The sequence below is a fragment of the Amphiprion ocellaris genome, chromosome 11 (genome assembly GCF_022539595.1).
Source record: "Amphiprion ocellaris isolate individual 3 ecotype Okinawa chromosome 11, ASM2253959v1, whole genome shotgun sequence".
NCBI classification, from domain to species: domain Eukaryota; kingdom Metazoa; phylum Chordata; class Actinopteri; family Pomacentridae; genus Amphiprion; species Amphiprion ocellaris.
The window spans coordinates 890,452-904,040 of NC_072776.1; the positions used below are offsets into that span (position 1 = coordinate 890,452).

The following is a 13,589-nucleotide window of genomic DNA, read 5'->3' on the forward strand; positions in this document are numbered from 1 at the left end:
TCTATGGGTCCATAGTCCAAAATGTCGTTTTCCAGCAAGTGTGCAAACAGTTGATAAGCGATGATTAAGCTTCTTGCTTTTGTTAGTTTCAAATCTTATACAGTGACTTAGATGGAAGCTACATGTGCTCATGACGTGGACATTTACTGATGTTTTATTAGAATGCATTCTATACTTTTTAAAGGTTACTTTCTTCACATTGACTGCAGTCTGTCTAATAAATGTTCTTCGGTTATGTTTTACAGACACAAGGATGAACTGCTACCTACAGCACCTCACTAAACTGATTATGACAAAATACTCATATAATCAAATTATTAAGTGATGACATTTATTATCCAAAAGGTCAGAGGTCAAGTCTGAACAGACATGGTTGCAAACTGCAACTGAGAAGCATGAGACGGCAAATTCTAGTGCTGCAGATCACATAATGGTAATATATGGAGTTTTTTGTTTGTTGGTTGGTTGCTTTTTTGTTGTTTTCTTTAGTTTTTTATTTGTTGCATCCTTACAATCATGTCATGTTTATATGAATACAGCCGATGGCAGCATTGCCACTGTTAACAGAGTAAAAATGTGAATGATTGGGCCTTCTGTAATGCTGTGGTTGCCCCAGCAGGTGGTGGACAAGTAACCCCAGTCTCAGATAATCTGAAGGCATGTTCAGAAAGCAGAGAACATGTAGGAAAATTGTTTATAATATTGTATGTGCAGTCAACATGAAAAGCAATGTTGCGATTCATTGTAATAAATTAGAGAGTTATACAAGAATAAAAGAGTGCTGCTACAATCTTAAACCTTATAGTAAAAAAATAAATACAAAAAAATATATTACTAAATCAAAAACAAATAAAAGTTGAAGTTGAGGTTTTAAAATAACTGCAGACAAAAAAATAATGAAATAAAATGTCAAAATAATGTTTTTAAAAAGAAAAAAATCTCTGCCTACCGTCTGACGTCAGTGGACGATACCATCTCTCAGAGCAGTGGGGGGGGGAGTCTGACCAGACAACACGACGGCTCAGCGCCTCATAAACTGACCATGACTCGGACCGTCAACGTTTTCTTCGTACGCAGGTTTGACAGTTTCCCGTAAGATCCACCAGCTTTCACACCGTCCTCGTTTTTACCCGCAGATAAAAGCCGGCAGTGTGTCGGCCTCCCCCCGCCTTTGAGAGCACCGCCGGGACGGAGCCGTGTTTTGAGTTCGGACGGTTTCCTGTCGAGCGCTTACTCCTCGTAGCTTCCACAGCGGGAGGATGAACAGCCAGAGATGTAGCACTTTATTCCTGAAACCAAGAGGACGGACGAGGATTATCCAGTGCATCTATGTGGTGGGCTTCATGGTGAGTGACCTGAACCTGCTGTGTGGTATCTGCTGGGCTTCCAGGTGTGATATCTGGCATTTACCTGACAAAAGCAGCTGCCTCAGAGGACGTTTAGAGATGTGCTGCATGTTTAGACTGTGCAGAAGTGAGTAGTTATTGGTTATATTCAGGGTGTGTGCGAGGAATTAGAATAGTTAAAACAAACAAAAAAAAAGCCAAATTATAATATTAGAGACAGGAAAAAACTAATAAATTCCCTATTAGAGCAAGTTTTAACCGTCCTGTCCTCATTTACGGGCACCAAAGAATATTGTTTCCTTGTCTGAAGAAAATCCAAAAATTCAGCAAAAAAAATCCCCCAAATTTCAGAAAATTTGCAAAACCTTCAGATAGAAAATTCCAATAATTCTTTAAAAGTTTCCCTTAAAAGTTTGATTTTCAAAAAAAAATCCCCCAAAATCGGCAAGAACATTCTTGTAAATATTTTCAAAAAATGAGTAAAAATCTTCCAAAAAAATCCTAAAAATATCTAGTGACTACATATATCGAAATTCACTGGATTTTGGTTGATTTTTTTGTGAATGTTCTTAAGAAACATTTTTAACATTTCTTTTTTTCCACCAAAAAATATTCAAAGATTTCCCAAAAATGTTGAAAATGTGGACATCAGAAGTTTCACTGTGAAAATATTATTTTTTTCCCACATTTTCAAACTTTAAAACGGGTCAATTTGACCCGCAGGAACGACACAAGGGTTAAAACATGAATCTAATCCTAATCACATTATGTTTACCTGCAGAGAAATATTACCCTTTATAGCATTATTACACATACTGTACTTCTTAACAGGCTTTTATCTAACTCAAAATCTTTGCATGTGCAGAAGGATAAACTGTTTAGATTAGAAAACCTTCATTGGGGTATCAGAAAAGTCCAAGCAGCCAAACACAAATCTACCAATTACCAGGTCATTATAATTTCACCGTGGAGAGTTTTGGACATCCTTCCTCATGATATCCCACGTCATTTTAAGTCCCTCAAATTCTATAGATTTTAAAATTAGAAGCGTTTTTTATCGTGTAGTATTGTACAGCAAGATTTTCGCAAGTATATACTAACCTTTAATGTTAATGTAACTAACCTGCCTTTTTGTTATTGTATGTTGTTGTATGTAAGCTGCTGCACACTTGAATTTCCCTTGGGATTAATAAAGTACCTATCTATCATCCATCCATGTATTTTCATAGTTGCAGCTCCACTTGTGAGTCTATTGAGAGTCGCATCTTAGCAGCATCCCTGTCAGAAACACATGTTGCCGGGTAGATTTCCTTGACATTAACGACATGTCGAGACCTGTTGCTGTACGTTGTTTTATAGGTGATATACAAGCAGGTCTGTGTTAGTCTGAAGATGTTGAAAATGTTTCAGAGAATAACTTTCACCTTTCAACCTGCAGAGACGGTCATCTAATCAGATTTTTGGCACAGGGAGCACACAGACTGCTGGGACAGTGATGCCGCTGAAGCAATTCCTGTAATGAGCCGTGTCAGAACACTGTATGAGCTGCTGTGTGACTTCAATTAGGAGAGCTGCTCTGATATCAGCAGTGCAGAAAAACAGGGTGATCTTCTGTGGCTGCTGAATCCACCCCCAAACTGGATCCTAAACACTTACTTGTCATTGCTAGTTTGACTTATTATTTACATTCCTGCTGTTCAGGCTTCTTTTGTGATGCATCCTCGCCCTTGTTTTCTTAGGACCTGTTTGGGGTGAGTATGATCATCCCGCTGCTCAGCCATCATGTGAAGGCTCTTGGAGCAAGTCCCACCGTGGCTGGTATAGTAGGTAAGTTGTGTCCATAATGGGCGGTAATCTGTTTGAGTTACATTGCAGATGTACTGAGAGGTCAGCCCTCGGAGTTACATAACAGTTAATGTGTAATTAGGAAGCAAGTTCACAAACTGTGAATAGTCTTAAAGCCACATAACTGGCCAAGTCATTATGTGACAACTCAGCAGAACACTCCTGTAACATTGTCAGATTCACAGTAAGAGGCTTTAAAACGGCTCAGTTTAGGCCATTTCTCAAGCAAAAACTGAGCAGATATACAAAATACAAGTAAATACAGGAAAGCTACAAGAACGACTGTGGTTTCTTCATTAGCCTGTTTCAACCCTCGTGTCGTCCTGTGGGTCAAAATTGACCCATTTTAAAGCTTGAAAATGTGGGGTGGGGAACAAAATATTTTCACAGTGAAATTTCTGATGTCCACATTTTCAACATTTTTGGGAAATCTTTGAACATTTCTTGGTGGAAAAAAAATGTTAAAAATGTTTCTGAAGAACATTCACAAAAAATCTACCAAAATCCAGCAAAATTCACTGGATTTTGGTTGATTTTTATGTGAATGTTCTTAAAGAAAATATTTGAAATTTTACTGATATGTATGGAATCACTTTAGATATTTTTAGGATTTTTTTTGAAGATTTTTACTGATTTTTTGAAAATGTTTACAAGAATTTTCTTACAAAATTTGGGGGATTTTTTTAATATAAAACTTTTAAGGGAAACTTTTAAGGAATTATTGGAATTTTCTTCCTGACGGTTTTGCAATTTTGAATTTTTGGATTTTTTTCAGACAAGGAAATGAGGACAACAGGAGGGTTAAATATTTGCATGCTTTTTTGCACTCTGCTGTCATGGCCACTGTATATTTGGACCGTTAGTTGGATAAAACAAGCAATTTGAATGTCACTTGGGCTTAGTAGGAAGGGCCAGAGGGATTAATAAATGATCAAAAATGCTATTTTTTGTGATACTAATAAATATGAAGTTGAAAATGAATTTCATCCTAAGCTATAGTTACAGTTGACTGTATTGTGTTTGCAATACACATTAATATCTTATTGTCCTATGCTGTAATTGTTATGTTTCTAGTTACACATCACCTGGATATTGGTAAATTCAACAGTTTGTATTGTTAAAAGACCAAAATACTTTTTTCTCAGTATTAACTCAGTGGCTCTGAGCTCACATGGCGTCTGTTCTTTGCTTCATATGTGAAATGTGTATTAAAACGAATGTTAAACTTTTGCAGGATCCACATACGGCATCTTGCAGCTTTTCTCAAGCACAGTAGTTGTAAGTATTGACTTTGTTTCTCTGTGTCTATCCCACTATTCAGCCTGTCTTGGCGGCCAAAGCGGTTGCATTCCATGCCATCCCTGGTATTTCATGAAAACAATAAACACTGGCTGTTTTAGGTTGATTGTGGTCACACGATGCAGCCAGTCTCCACACTTTCACACACACAAACCACTGCTAGTTAGCCATAGCTGCTTAAATTCACTCTTTGACACCAGCCCTGGATAGACACTGGGGTGATTTTGTTTTATCTGCGTACAAACCTTCTAGGTGAAGAATATAACCTCAATGATTCGTGCCCAAACTCCACCCGACGATTACCGTAGCATCTGAATTAAGATTCTCAGCTTTTCACATCTATTTCCTGCCACCCGGAGGTCCTGAAATTAGTGTAATTCTCAATGGTCATGCGACAAATTAAAGAGAGAAGGAGTCATCTGTTAATTCCTGCGTGCACACCGGCTGAATCCTGATAAATGTAGAGATACGTGAACAGCTGGGTTACTATGGTAATCCCACAAGGCTACATCCAGAACACAACAAACTCAATTGGTCCTAATTTTATTATTTCATCAGATGCTTGTGTGTTATGTGTGTGTGAGAGAGAGAGGGTGAGAATCTAATCAAGGTGTGTTTAACAGCCTGCTCTGCTTGGTCAAGAGGAAACACAGAGTTTGGAAATTTGTAGTTCTTGTTTTTTGAGTCACCTGATCTTTCAGACTGACTTTACACAGTTTTACTACGGAAATCAAGTTACTCAAAAGTCTAGGCTTCTGTTTTGTGTCCATTCATAATTGCTGTGATTTGTGATTAACCCTCCTGTTGTCTTCATTTGCAGGCACCAAAAAATATTGTTTCCTTGTCTGAAAAAAATCCAAAAATTCTGCAAAAAAATTCCACAAATTCATGAACATTTGCAAAACCTTCAGGAAGAAAATTCAAAGTTTTGTTTTTTTAAAAATTCCCCAAATTTGGCAAGAAAATTCTTGTAAATATTTTCAAAAAATGAGTAAAAATCCTAAAAATATCTAAAGTGATTCCATATATATCAGTAAAACTTCTAATATTTTGTTTAAGAACATTCACATAAAAATCAACCAAAATCCAGTGAAATTCGCTGGATTTTGGTTGATTTTTTTGTGTGAATGTTCTTAAGAAACATTTTTAACATTTCTTTTTTTTCCACCAAGAAATGTTCAAAGATTTCCCAAAAATGTTGAAAATGTGGACATCAGAAGTTTCACTGTGAAAATATTTTTTTTCCTCCATATTTTCAAACTTTAAAACAGGTCAGTTTTGACTTGCAGGACGACACGAGGGTTAATTAATCCCAGATCAGCTTCTCCTTTTCAGTTGCTTCATAAGACTGTAGAAATGTCCATCAGCCCAAATCTAAATAACTTTTAGAAAAGGAAACTCACTTTCATTTTCTGATGATGGTTGTGTATCATTTGCTGCATGCGACTGGCAGGGCAGCTGGAGCGATGTGGTGGGACGGCGGTACTCTCTGCTGACCTGTCTGCTGCTCAGTGCTCTGGGTTACGGCCTCCTCGGGATGTCCACCAGCATTGCTTTATTTGTCCTTGCACGGATCCCTGTGGGTAAGTAAAGGACGGCTGTGCAAAACCATGTGGCAACCCTAAATCTAGTTACAGGTGTTTTTCATGGAAGATATTTACATAGATTTTGGCTTTTTTGACAAGAATTTACAAAAAAGACTCTTTTGTATCAACGTGAAAACAGATTTTTACAAAGTAATGTCAGTTAATTAAAAATACAAAATGCATAACAAGTGATTGCACAAGTATTGACTTCCTTGGAAGTGACTCACCTAATTCAGCACAGGTGCAGCCAACTGGTGGTAGAAGTCATAAAAATAATAATACCTTTATTTGTATAGCACCTTTTAGAAGAACATAGAAGAAGAATACAAATGACAAAAATGTACAGAATGGATAGCTGATTAAAAGCTGGTTAAAAGGACGACATCACGCAAGGGGGTTAAGAGAGAAGCTGAAGAGAAAATAAAAGACAGAAATAGATGAAGATCAGGAGGTTAGAAAGAGGGACTACAAAAAGGCAGAGAATGATAAAAGAGAAATAAAAGAGAACTTTACTTAAAGGCGAGTCTATAAAAGTGGGTTTTAAGAAGTTACTGATTTGGCGAGCCTTTTCTCCTCAGGCAGGTTGTTCCAAAGCCGAGGGGTCCTGATGGAGAAAAGCCTCGACTTCAGAACGATCAGGAGGGATCCACCCGAGGGTCTAAGGCTGCTGTGGGGACGTATGGGGTTAACAAGGCCCTGGCGAGCTTTAGAAGTGATCAGTAAAATTCTATTCTAGAACGTACAGGGAGCTGATGAAGAGAAGCCAGAATAGGGGAGATGTGAAGTCGTCTGTTAGAACCAGTAAGTAGAACCAGTAGAAGTCACATCGTTAGGGGAATGGCGTTCATCTGAGTGCAGTGAATGTGTCTCCAGAGACTGTAGCATGCAGACACTTGTATCTGGAAGATCCAGTCACCAGTGAATCATTACTCTCAGCTAGCTACAGCTTGCAAAGTATTTGAGTACCGCTAACTTTTGCTGGACTACCAGCACATTCCTGGTAGATAAAGGTTATTATTAGTGGCAAAGACAAGCAACGGCGAACTGACTCCAGTATCTGTTGCAGTGACAGACCAGATGATAGGTTTGTTTATCTGTGCTCTTTGTGTGGTGCATGTCACGATGCACCGACTGGCACACTCCACCAAAGACCTGTGGCAGATGTGTTTATCTGCCATAATGTCCAGTCTCACCCCATGGAACTGACACACTCCACCATAGACCTGTGGCAGATGTTTTTAGTTCTACCAGGATGCCCAGTTTCACCCTCCGTGCCCTCGGACAGGCAGGGGTGCCGGTTGAGTGACCGACGGCCCGACCGGTGGGACAGGTAGTACCGGTTTTCATGGTTATCCGGTAGCAAGCAAACCAATGCCTGACCTGACTAAAGAAACTAATCTTGGCTACAACTACACCATAAAAACAAAAATACACTCCAAGCAACTCTGTGAGAAAGTGATTGAAAAGCATAAGTGATGGACAAGAAAATTTCTGCTCAGTATCCCTTAAATTCATCATTAAGAAATGGAAGAAATATGACACATGGCTAGGAATGTCTGATATTATCGGCTCAATATTGGCATAAAAATGTAATATCGGTCAATGTCATTAGCAGTTTTTTTTTGCCTATCATGAAAACTGATAAAATAATGCCTGGATTTCACCGGCATTTACTTCTAGAGGGAGAGAGAGAGGGAGAGTGTTAGCTGTTGTTTGAGACAATATTTTAAAAAAGGCATTCTTTTCATAACTTAAGTTTAAGTAGTTTTCTTATTCTGCACAAACGATGTTTACATTTGGAAAGCGTTGTTGCATTTGAGAATGCATCCAATGGGGCATCAATCATTGATGTGTTAATTCCACCACAGGAGATAAGTGATGTTACCTAAAATTAGTTAAATAGCCCACAGATATCGGTTGATATCAGAATCGGAAATTGAGAGTCGGACAATATCGGCATATCAGTTATCGGTAATCGGACATCCCTACACATGGCATAATCTTCCTAGAGCAGGTTGTCCTCAAAAACTGAGTGACCGTGCAAGAAAGAGGCTAAATAAGGGTGGCCACCAAGACATCTATGACTCCCCTGAAAGAGTTATAAGTTAAGTAGCTGAGATGGGAGGAACCGTGTGTACAATAACTGTTTCCTGTTCTTCACCAGTCAAAGCTTTATGGGAGAGTGGCCAAGAGAAACCACTGTAGCTCATAGTTTATTACTCCACCAAGGAACACGGCGGAGTTACGTGACGATCAGCGTACGTCTGTCCTTCTGTGAATCTGTGAGCAACATTTCTCAAAAACAGAATAATGGATTTGGATGAAACTTTCAGGGAAGGTCAGAAATGACACAAGGACCACCTTTTGGCAGTGATGCGGCTTATAGTCTGGATCCATGATTTGTTAAAGATTTCTGCATCATTGCCAGATAGCGGCACAGTGCCACTGTAACCATGACAAGTGAACACTACGTCAGCTGCCTGCATCAAGTCACACGGGCCGCCACATATTTCGGTCATACACTTCGGTATCCGTATATAACGTATGCATGTATAACACACGCCTGTGCATGACATGCTAAAAAATAGCAGTTTTTCACTCAAAAATAGATTTTTGCTTTCATGTAACCTCCTAATTTGAAATGTATTAACTCTCCTGTTGTCCTCATTTACGGGCACCAAAAATACTGTTTCCTTGTCTGAAAAAAAATTTTAAAAATCAGCAAAAAAATCCCCCAAATTTCAGAAAGTTTGCAAAACCTTCAGGAAGAAAATTCCAATAATTCCTTCAAAGTTTCCCTTAAAAGTTTTATTATTATTAGTTTTTTAAATCCCACAAATTTGCCAAGAAAATTCTTGTAAATATTCTCAAAAAATTTGTAAAAATCTTTCCAAAAAATCCTAAAAATATCTAAAGTGATTCCATATGTATCAGTAAAACTTCTAATATTTTCTTTAAGAACATTCACATAAAAATCAACCAAAATCCAGCGAAATTTGCTGGAAAGTGTGGACATCAGAAGTTTCACTGTGAAAATATATATATTTTTCCACATTTTCAAACTTTAAAAAGGGTCAATTTTGATCTGCAGGACGACATGAGGGTTAAAAATACTCTATCTGCACTCGCTTTCTCCTCAGAGTGGAGCTGCAGTCAGAGTAACAGGGATCATGTGTGGAAGGGAAGGTTCTGTACTGCAGAGAATTCTTCTCAATAAGGAGAATTTTCCCCTAAAAGCAGAACAGAGTGAACAGAAAACCTGAATTGTCTGCTTGTTTTCTGTTTCAGGGCTCTTCAAGCACTCCCTGTCCATCTGCAGAGCGCTGCTGTCTGACCTGGTGTCGGAGTCGGAGCGCCCCCTGGTGATAGGACACTTTAACGCAGCCTCCAGCGTGGGCTTCATCCTGGGTCCTGTGGTGGGAGGCTACCTCACCGAGCACGAAGGAGGCTTTTATACCTCCTCCTTCACTTGTGCTGCCATCTTTCTCATTAATGCTGGTAGGTTGAAAACTAAAATCTTACCAAGTCTATTTGTCTTATTTTTAGTCAAAACGTTTCATCCCACTTGATTTAAGATCAATTCACTTAACAAGAGACATTTCAGCAGATGGAGGGGCTTGTTTTAAGACAATGCATCTTAAATATCTTGTTAAGTCAAACAATCTTGAAATGATCTTGTTTTGAGTTGAATTTTACAAGAAAACTCAAAATAAGTTTAACACATCTCAAATTAGGAGGTTACATGAAAGCAAAAATCTATTTTTGAGTGAAAACTGCTTTTTTTTTTTTTTTAAGCATGTCTGGCTTATTTTAAGACACCTAAGCTTGACAATCCTTGTAAAATAGAGCTAAAAATAAGTTTTCCCAGCTAATTTTAAGATCTCAATATTATAAATATCATATCTTACTTCAAGAAATCTTACCAAGCCAGTTTTCACTTGTTCTATTGGCAGATTTTTCCACTTATTTCAAGGTAAAAGTTAGTTGAAATAAGTTTTTTTTCTTGTTTTGAGAGGAGCATTTTTTCCAGTGTGAGAAATATCTGATATCTCAGTTTGTATTTGAAATATCCTATAATACAGCGTGTTTATCATTCCAGGGCTGGTATCGATGCTACCATGGAGCGAGACGCCAGCCAACCGTAATGATCTCAACTCCAGCAACCATTTGAGTAAAGGTTGTCCTGAAAACCACTTTAGCAAGTCTATACACAACGGCTCTCATGCAAATAACCACCACCTAGTGCTGAGGGCAAACACTGAACCGGACTGCAGAGCAGATGGGAAGCTCCGTGGTGGTTTCAGGTGGACAGACATGTCTCTGTCCCAGCTTGTCTGGAGACAGCTGTCCTCCGTGGGCTCCAAGATCCACATGGTGGCCTTGTCGGACATGTGGGACCTCTTCCTTGTGCGTCTTCTGATGGCCGTAGCCATCATGCTCTACTACAGTAACTTCTCTCTGGCCATGGAGGAGCGTTTCTCACTAAAGCCGAAGGTGACGGGTTATCTGATCAGCTATAGCAGCACTTTAGGGGCCCTGGCTGGGTTCCTGGTGGGACCGGTCACCCAGCTCTATGGGAACAACATGTCTGCCCTGCTGTTCCACTCCACAGTGCTCACCGGCTCACTCATCTTCCTTTATGCTACTGCGCCCAGCGTGTGGCAGGTGCTGCTCACCTCCACCTTTTTTGCCGTTTCTACCACCATTGGACGGACATGCATCACTGACCTGGAGCTGCAGAGGGGAGGCGTCCAGGCCAGCGGGACTCTGATTGGAGCCGGACAGTCAGTTACAGCTGTGGGTCGAGTCCTGGCTCCTCTGCTGTCCGGTCTGACCCAAGAGTTCAGCCCCTGTGGCCCTCCCAGTCTGGGGGTGGTGCTGGCTTTAGCAGCTGTAGGTTTACTGCTGATCAGGATCCCCAGATGGGATGGCAGAGGGATGAAAAAAGCTGCCAAACTCTGAAACTAACTGAATTTTGAAATGTTAAAAAAATCAGTGCTTGGAGAAGTGCTCTTATTTGAAGGAGGCAGACTGTGACGTTGAACAGCAGACTCAGCGGGAGAAGTGGTTATTTACCAGGATGCCTCCACCAGATGTTCCATCACAGGGGAACCAGCACTGCAGTCATTCTCTCAGGAACAGTGGACTCAAACATCAATGCAGCGTCATGATGAGGACAGAACTACAGAGTTTCATGTGCTTCCCAACATGCTGAAGTTTGACCAGACAGAAACATGTGAGCTTTGTCTCGGCACATACTGCTGATGACCACTTGATTGGCAGAAATGTACACTTTGTTTGTACATATTTTACCTCAACACCCGAGGGGTGTACTACGAAGTGAGATCAGTGGGTTAGTAGCTGACCTGCTCAAGAGAAGGTTCAGTTCAGAGTTTGGGAATTAAATCGGCTATAAAAAGCGCCACCCTTTCACCAGTTTGTTTCCTAAAGATTCTTGATTTAGATTCTTACCTGAAGGAAGAAGTTATATCTGCAAACCTGTTGAGCATACTTTAGTATTTCCACTGAGTAGTCACTGTTTGCATTGCATTGGCATAAAAGCATGAATATGTTTTTGTGCTTGGTCCTGATTGGCTGCCAAGTCAATCGATTAGAAAATTGATTGGTCTTTTGCTATTTATCACAGAACAAAAGTGATGATGTCCGTATATTTTCTGTTACAAGGCATCATCAGTCCTAAATGCACTTGTTGAATATCATGGTTAAATGTATAAAGTTAAACAGCTATCTTTAGAAATAAGCAGCTGCTTTGAGAGTGCACTAAGAAAAGATGTACGTCAACTTACACCATTAACCCTCCTGTTGTCCTTATGTACGGGAACCAAAAAATATAGCTAAAATAAAATAAAATTCAGAAATTCAGCAAAAAATTCCCCAAATTTCAGAAAATTTGCAAAACCTTCAGGAAGAAAATTCCAATAATTCCTTAAAAGTTTTATTTTAAAAAAAAAAATCCCCCAAATTTGGCAAGAAAATTCTTGTAAATATTTTCAAAAAATTTGTAAAAATCTTCCAAAAAAAATTAGAAAAATATCTAAAGTGATTCCATATATATCAGTAAAACTTCAGATATTTTCTTTAAGAACATTCACAAAAAAAAATCAACCAAAATCCAGTGAAATTCACTGGAATTTGGGTGTTTTTGTGAACGTTCTTAAGAAAACATTTTTAACATTTCTTTTTTCCACCAAAAAATGTTCCAAGATTTCCCAATAATGTTGAAAATGTGGACATCAGAAGTTTCACTTTGAAAATATTTTTTGTTCCACATTTTCAAACTTTAAATCGGGTCAATTTTGACCCACAGGACGACACAATCGTTAACTATCTTCTACCAGCATTCCTCTCTTGTATTATTTGACATAACAGCACTTTTTTAACCGTAACAAATGTTATTATTCGTCATAGATCTCCATTATAACAACATATTCCTTTTTACTGAAGCCGGCCGCACACAGTCTTTACATTTTATTTAAAAAAGGAGGCAAATGATGCCTCAGATGCCCTCTTTAACAAGAGAGCACAGAGAGTGATGAAGAGAAGCAGCTAATTCAGAGAAAGCCTGGCTGTGTCTGACTTCATGCTACACCCCTCCACTGTTCTTCAAATACAGTCTATCACAAATGGTTCCTATGGTGGTATATGGGTTTTACAGTTATAGAGATTTGTTCATTTATCTGAGGAGATGTTTAAATGTATACTTAAAGTAGTAGTTCTTTATATTGTCTGTTTTTCTGAGCACCTCTTTTTTTAACAACTCAAACACTACGTGGACGAGAAGGAGAATTTGTCTTTTACATTTACGTAAAGACTTCCTGAATCCTTCAGGTACATACCTGAAAAATGCCAAAAAGTCACAAGGAATAAACAACTGTTTGTATTTTTGAGTCTGTGGTCTTTTGAATTGTATATGAAACACTGAAATCAATGCTTTTGTATGTTAACATTCAACTACATGTTGGGTTATTCCACTTGAACCCTCCTGTTGTCTTGATTTACGGGCACCAAAAAGTATTGTTTCCTTGTCTGAAAAAAATCTAAAAATTCTGCAAAAAAATTCCCCAAATTTCTGAAAATTTGCAAAACCTTCAAGAAGAAAATTCCAATAATTCCTTAAAAGTTTCCCTTAAAAGTTTTATTTTTTAAAAAATCCCCCAAATTTGGCAAGAAAATTCTTGTAAATATTTTCCAAAAATGAATAAAAATCTTCCAAAAAAATCCAAAAAATCTCTAAAGTGATTCCATATATATCAGTAAAATGTAAGTAATATTTTCTTTAAGAACATTCACATAAAAAATCTACCAAAATCCAGCGAATTTCGCTGAATTTTGGTAGGATTTTTTGTGAATGTTCTTTAAATAAACCTTTTTTTACATTTCTTTTTTTTCCACCAAAAAAAATTCAACAATTTTCCAAAAATGTTGAAAATGTGGAAATTTTCACTGAAAATATATTTTTTTCCCACATTTTCAAACTTTACAACGGGTCAAT

The 13,589-nt window shown here is 38.4% G+C and overlaps 1 protein-coding gene across 1 annotated transcript; it reads left to right on the forward strand.

The window, feature by feature from the left end:
* Window positions 1-999: 999 nt before the first annotated feature.
* mfsd9 (major facilitator superfamily domain containing 9) lies at window positions 1,000-12,984 on the forward strand. The gene is made up of 6 exons (XM_023269428.3): window positions 1,000-1,346; window positions 3,086-3,173; window positions 4,426-4,469; window positions 5,944-6,073; window positions 9,365-9,574; window positions 10,176-12,984. The coding sequence occupies exons 1-6, from the start codon at window positions 1,260-1,262 to the stop codon at window positions 11,036-11,038; spliced, it is 1,422 nt and encodes a 473-aa protein (XP_023125196.2). The 5' UTR covers window positions 1,000-1,259; the 3' UTR covers window positions 11,039-12,984.
* The last annotated feature ends 605 nt before the right edge of the window (window positions 12,985-13,589 follow it).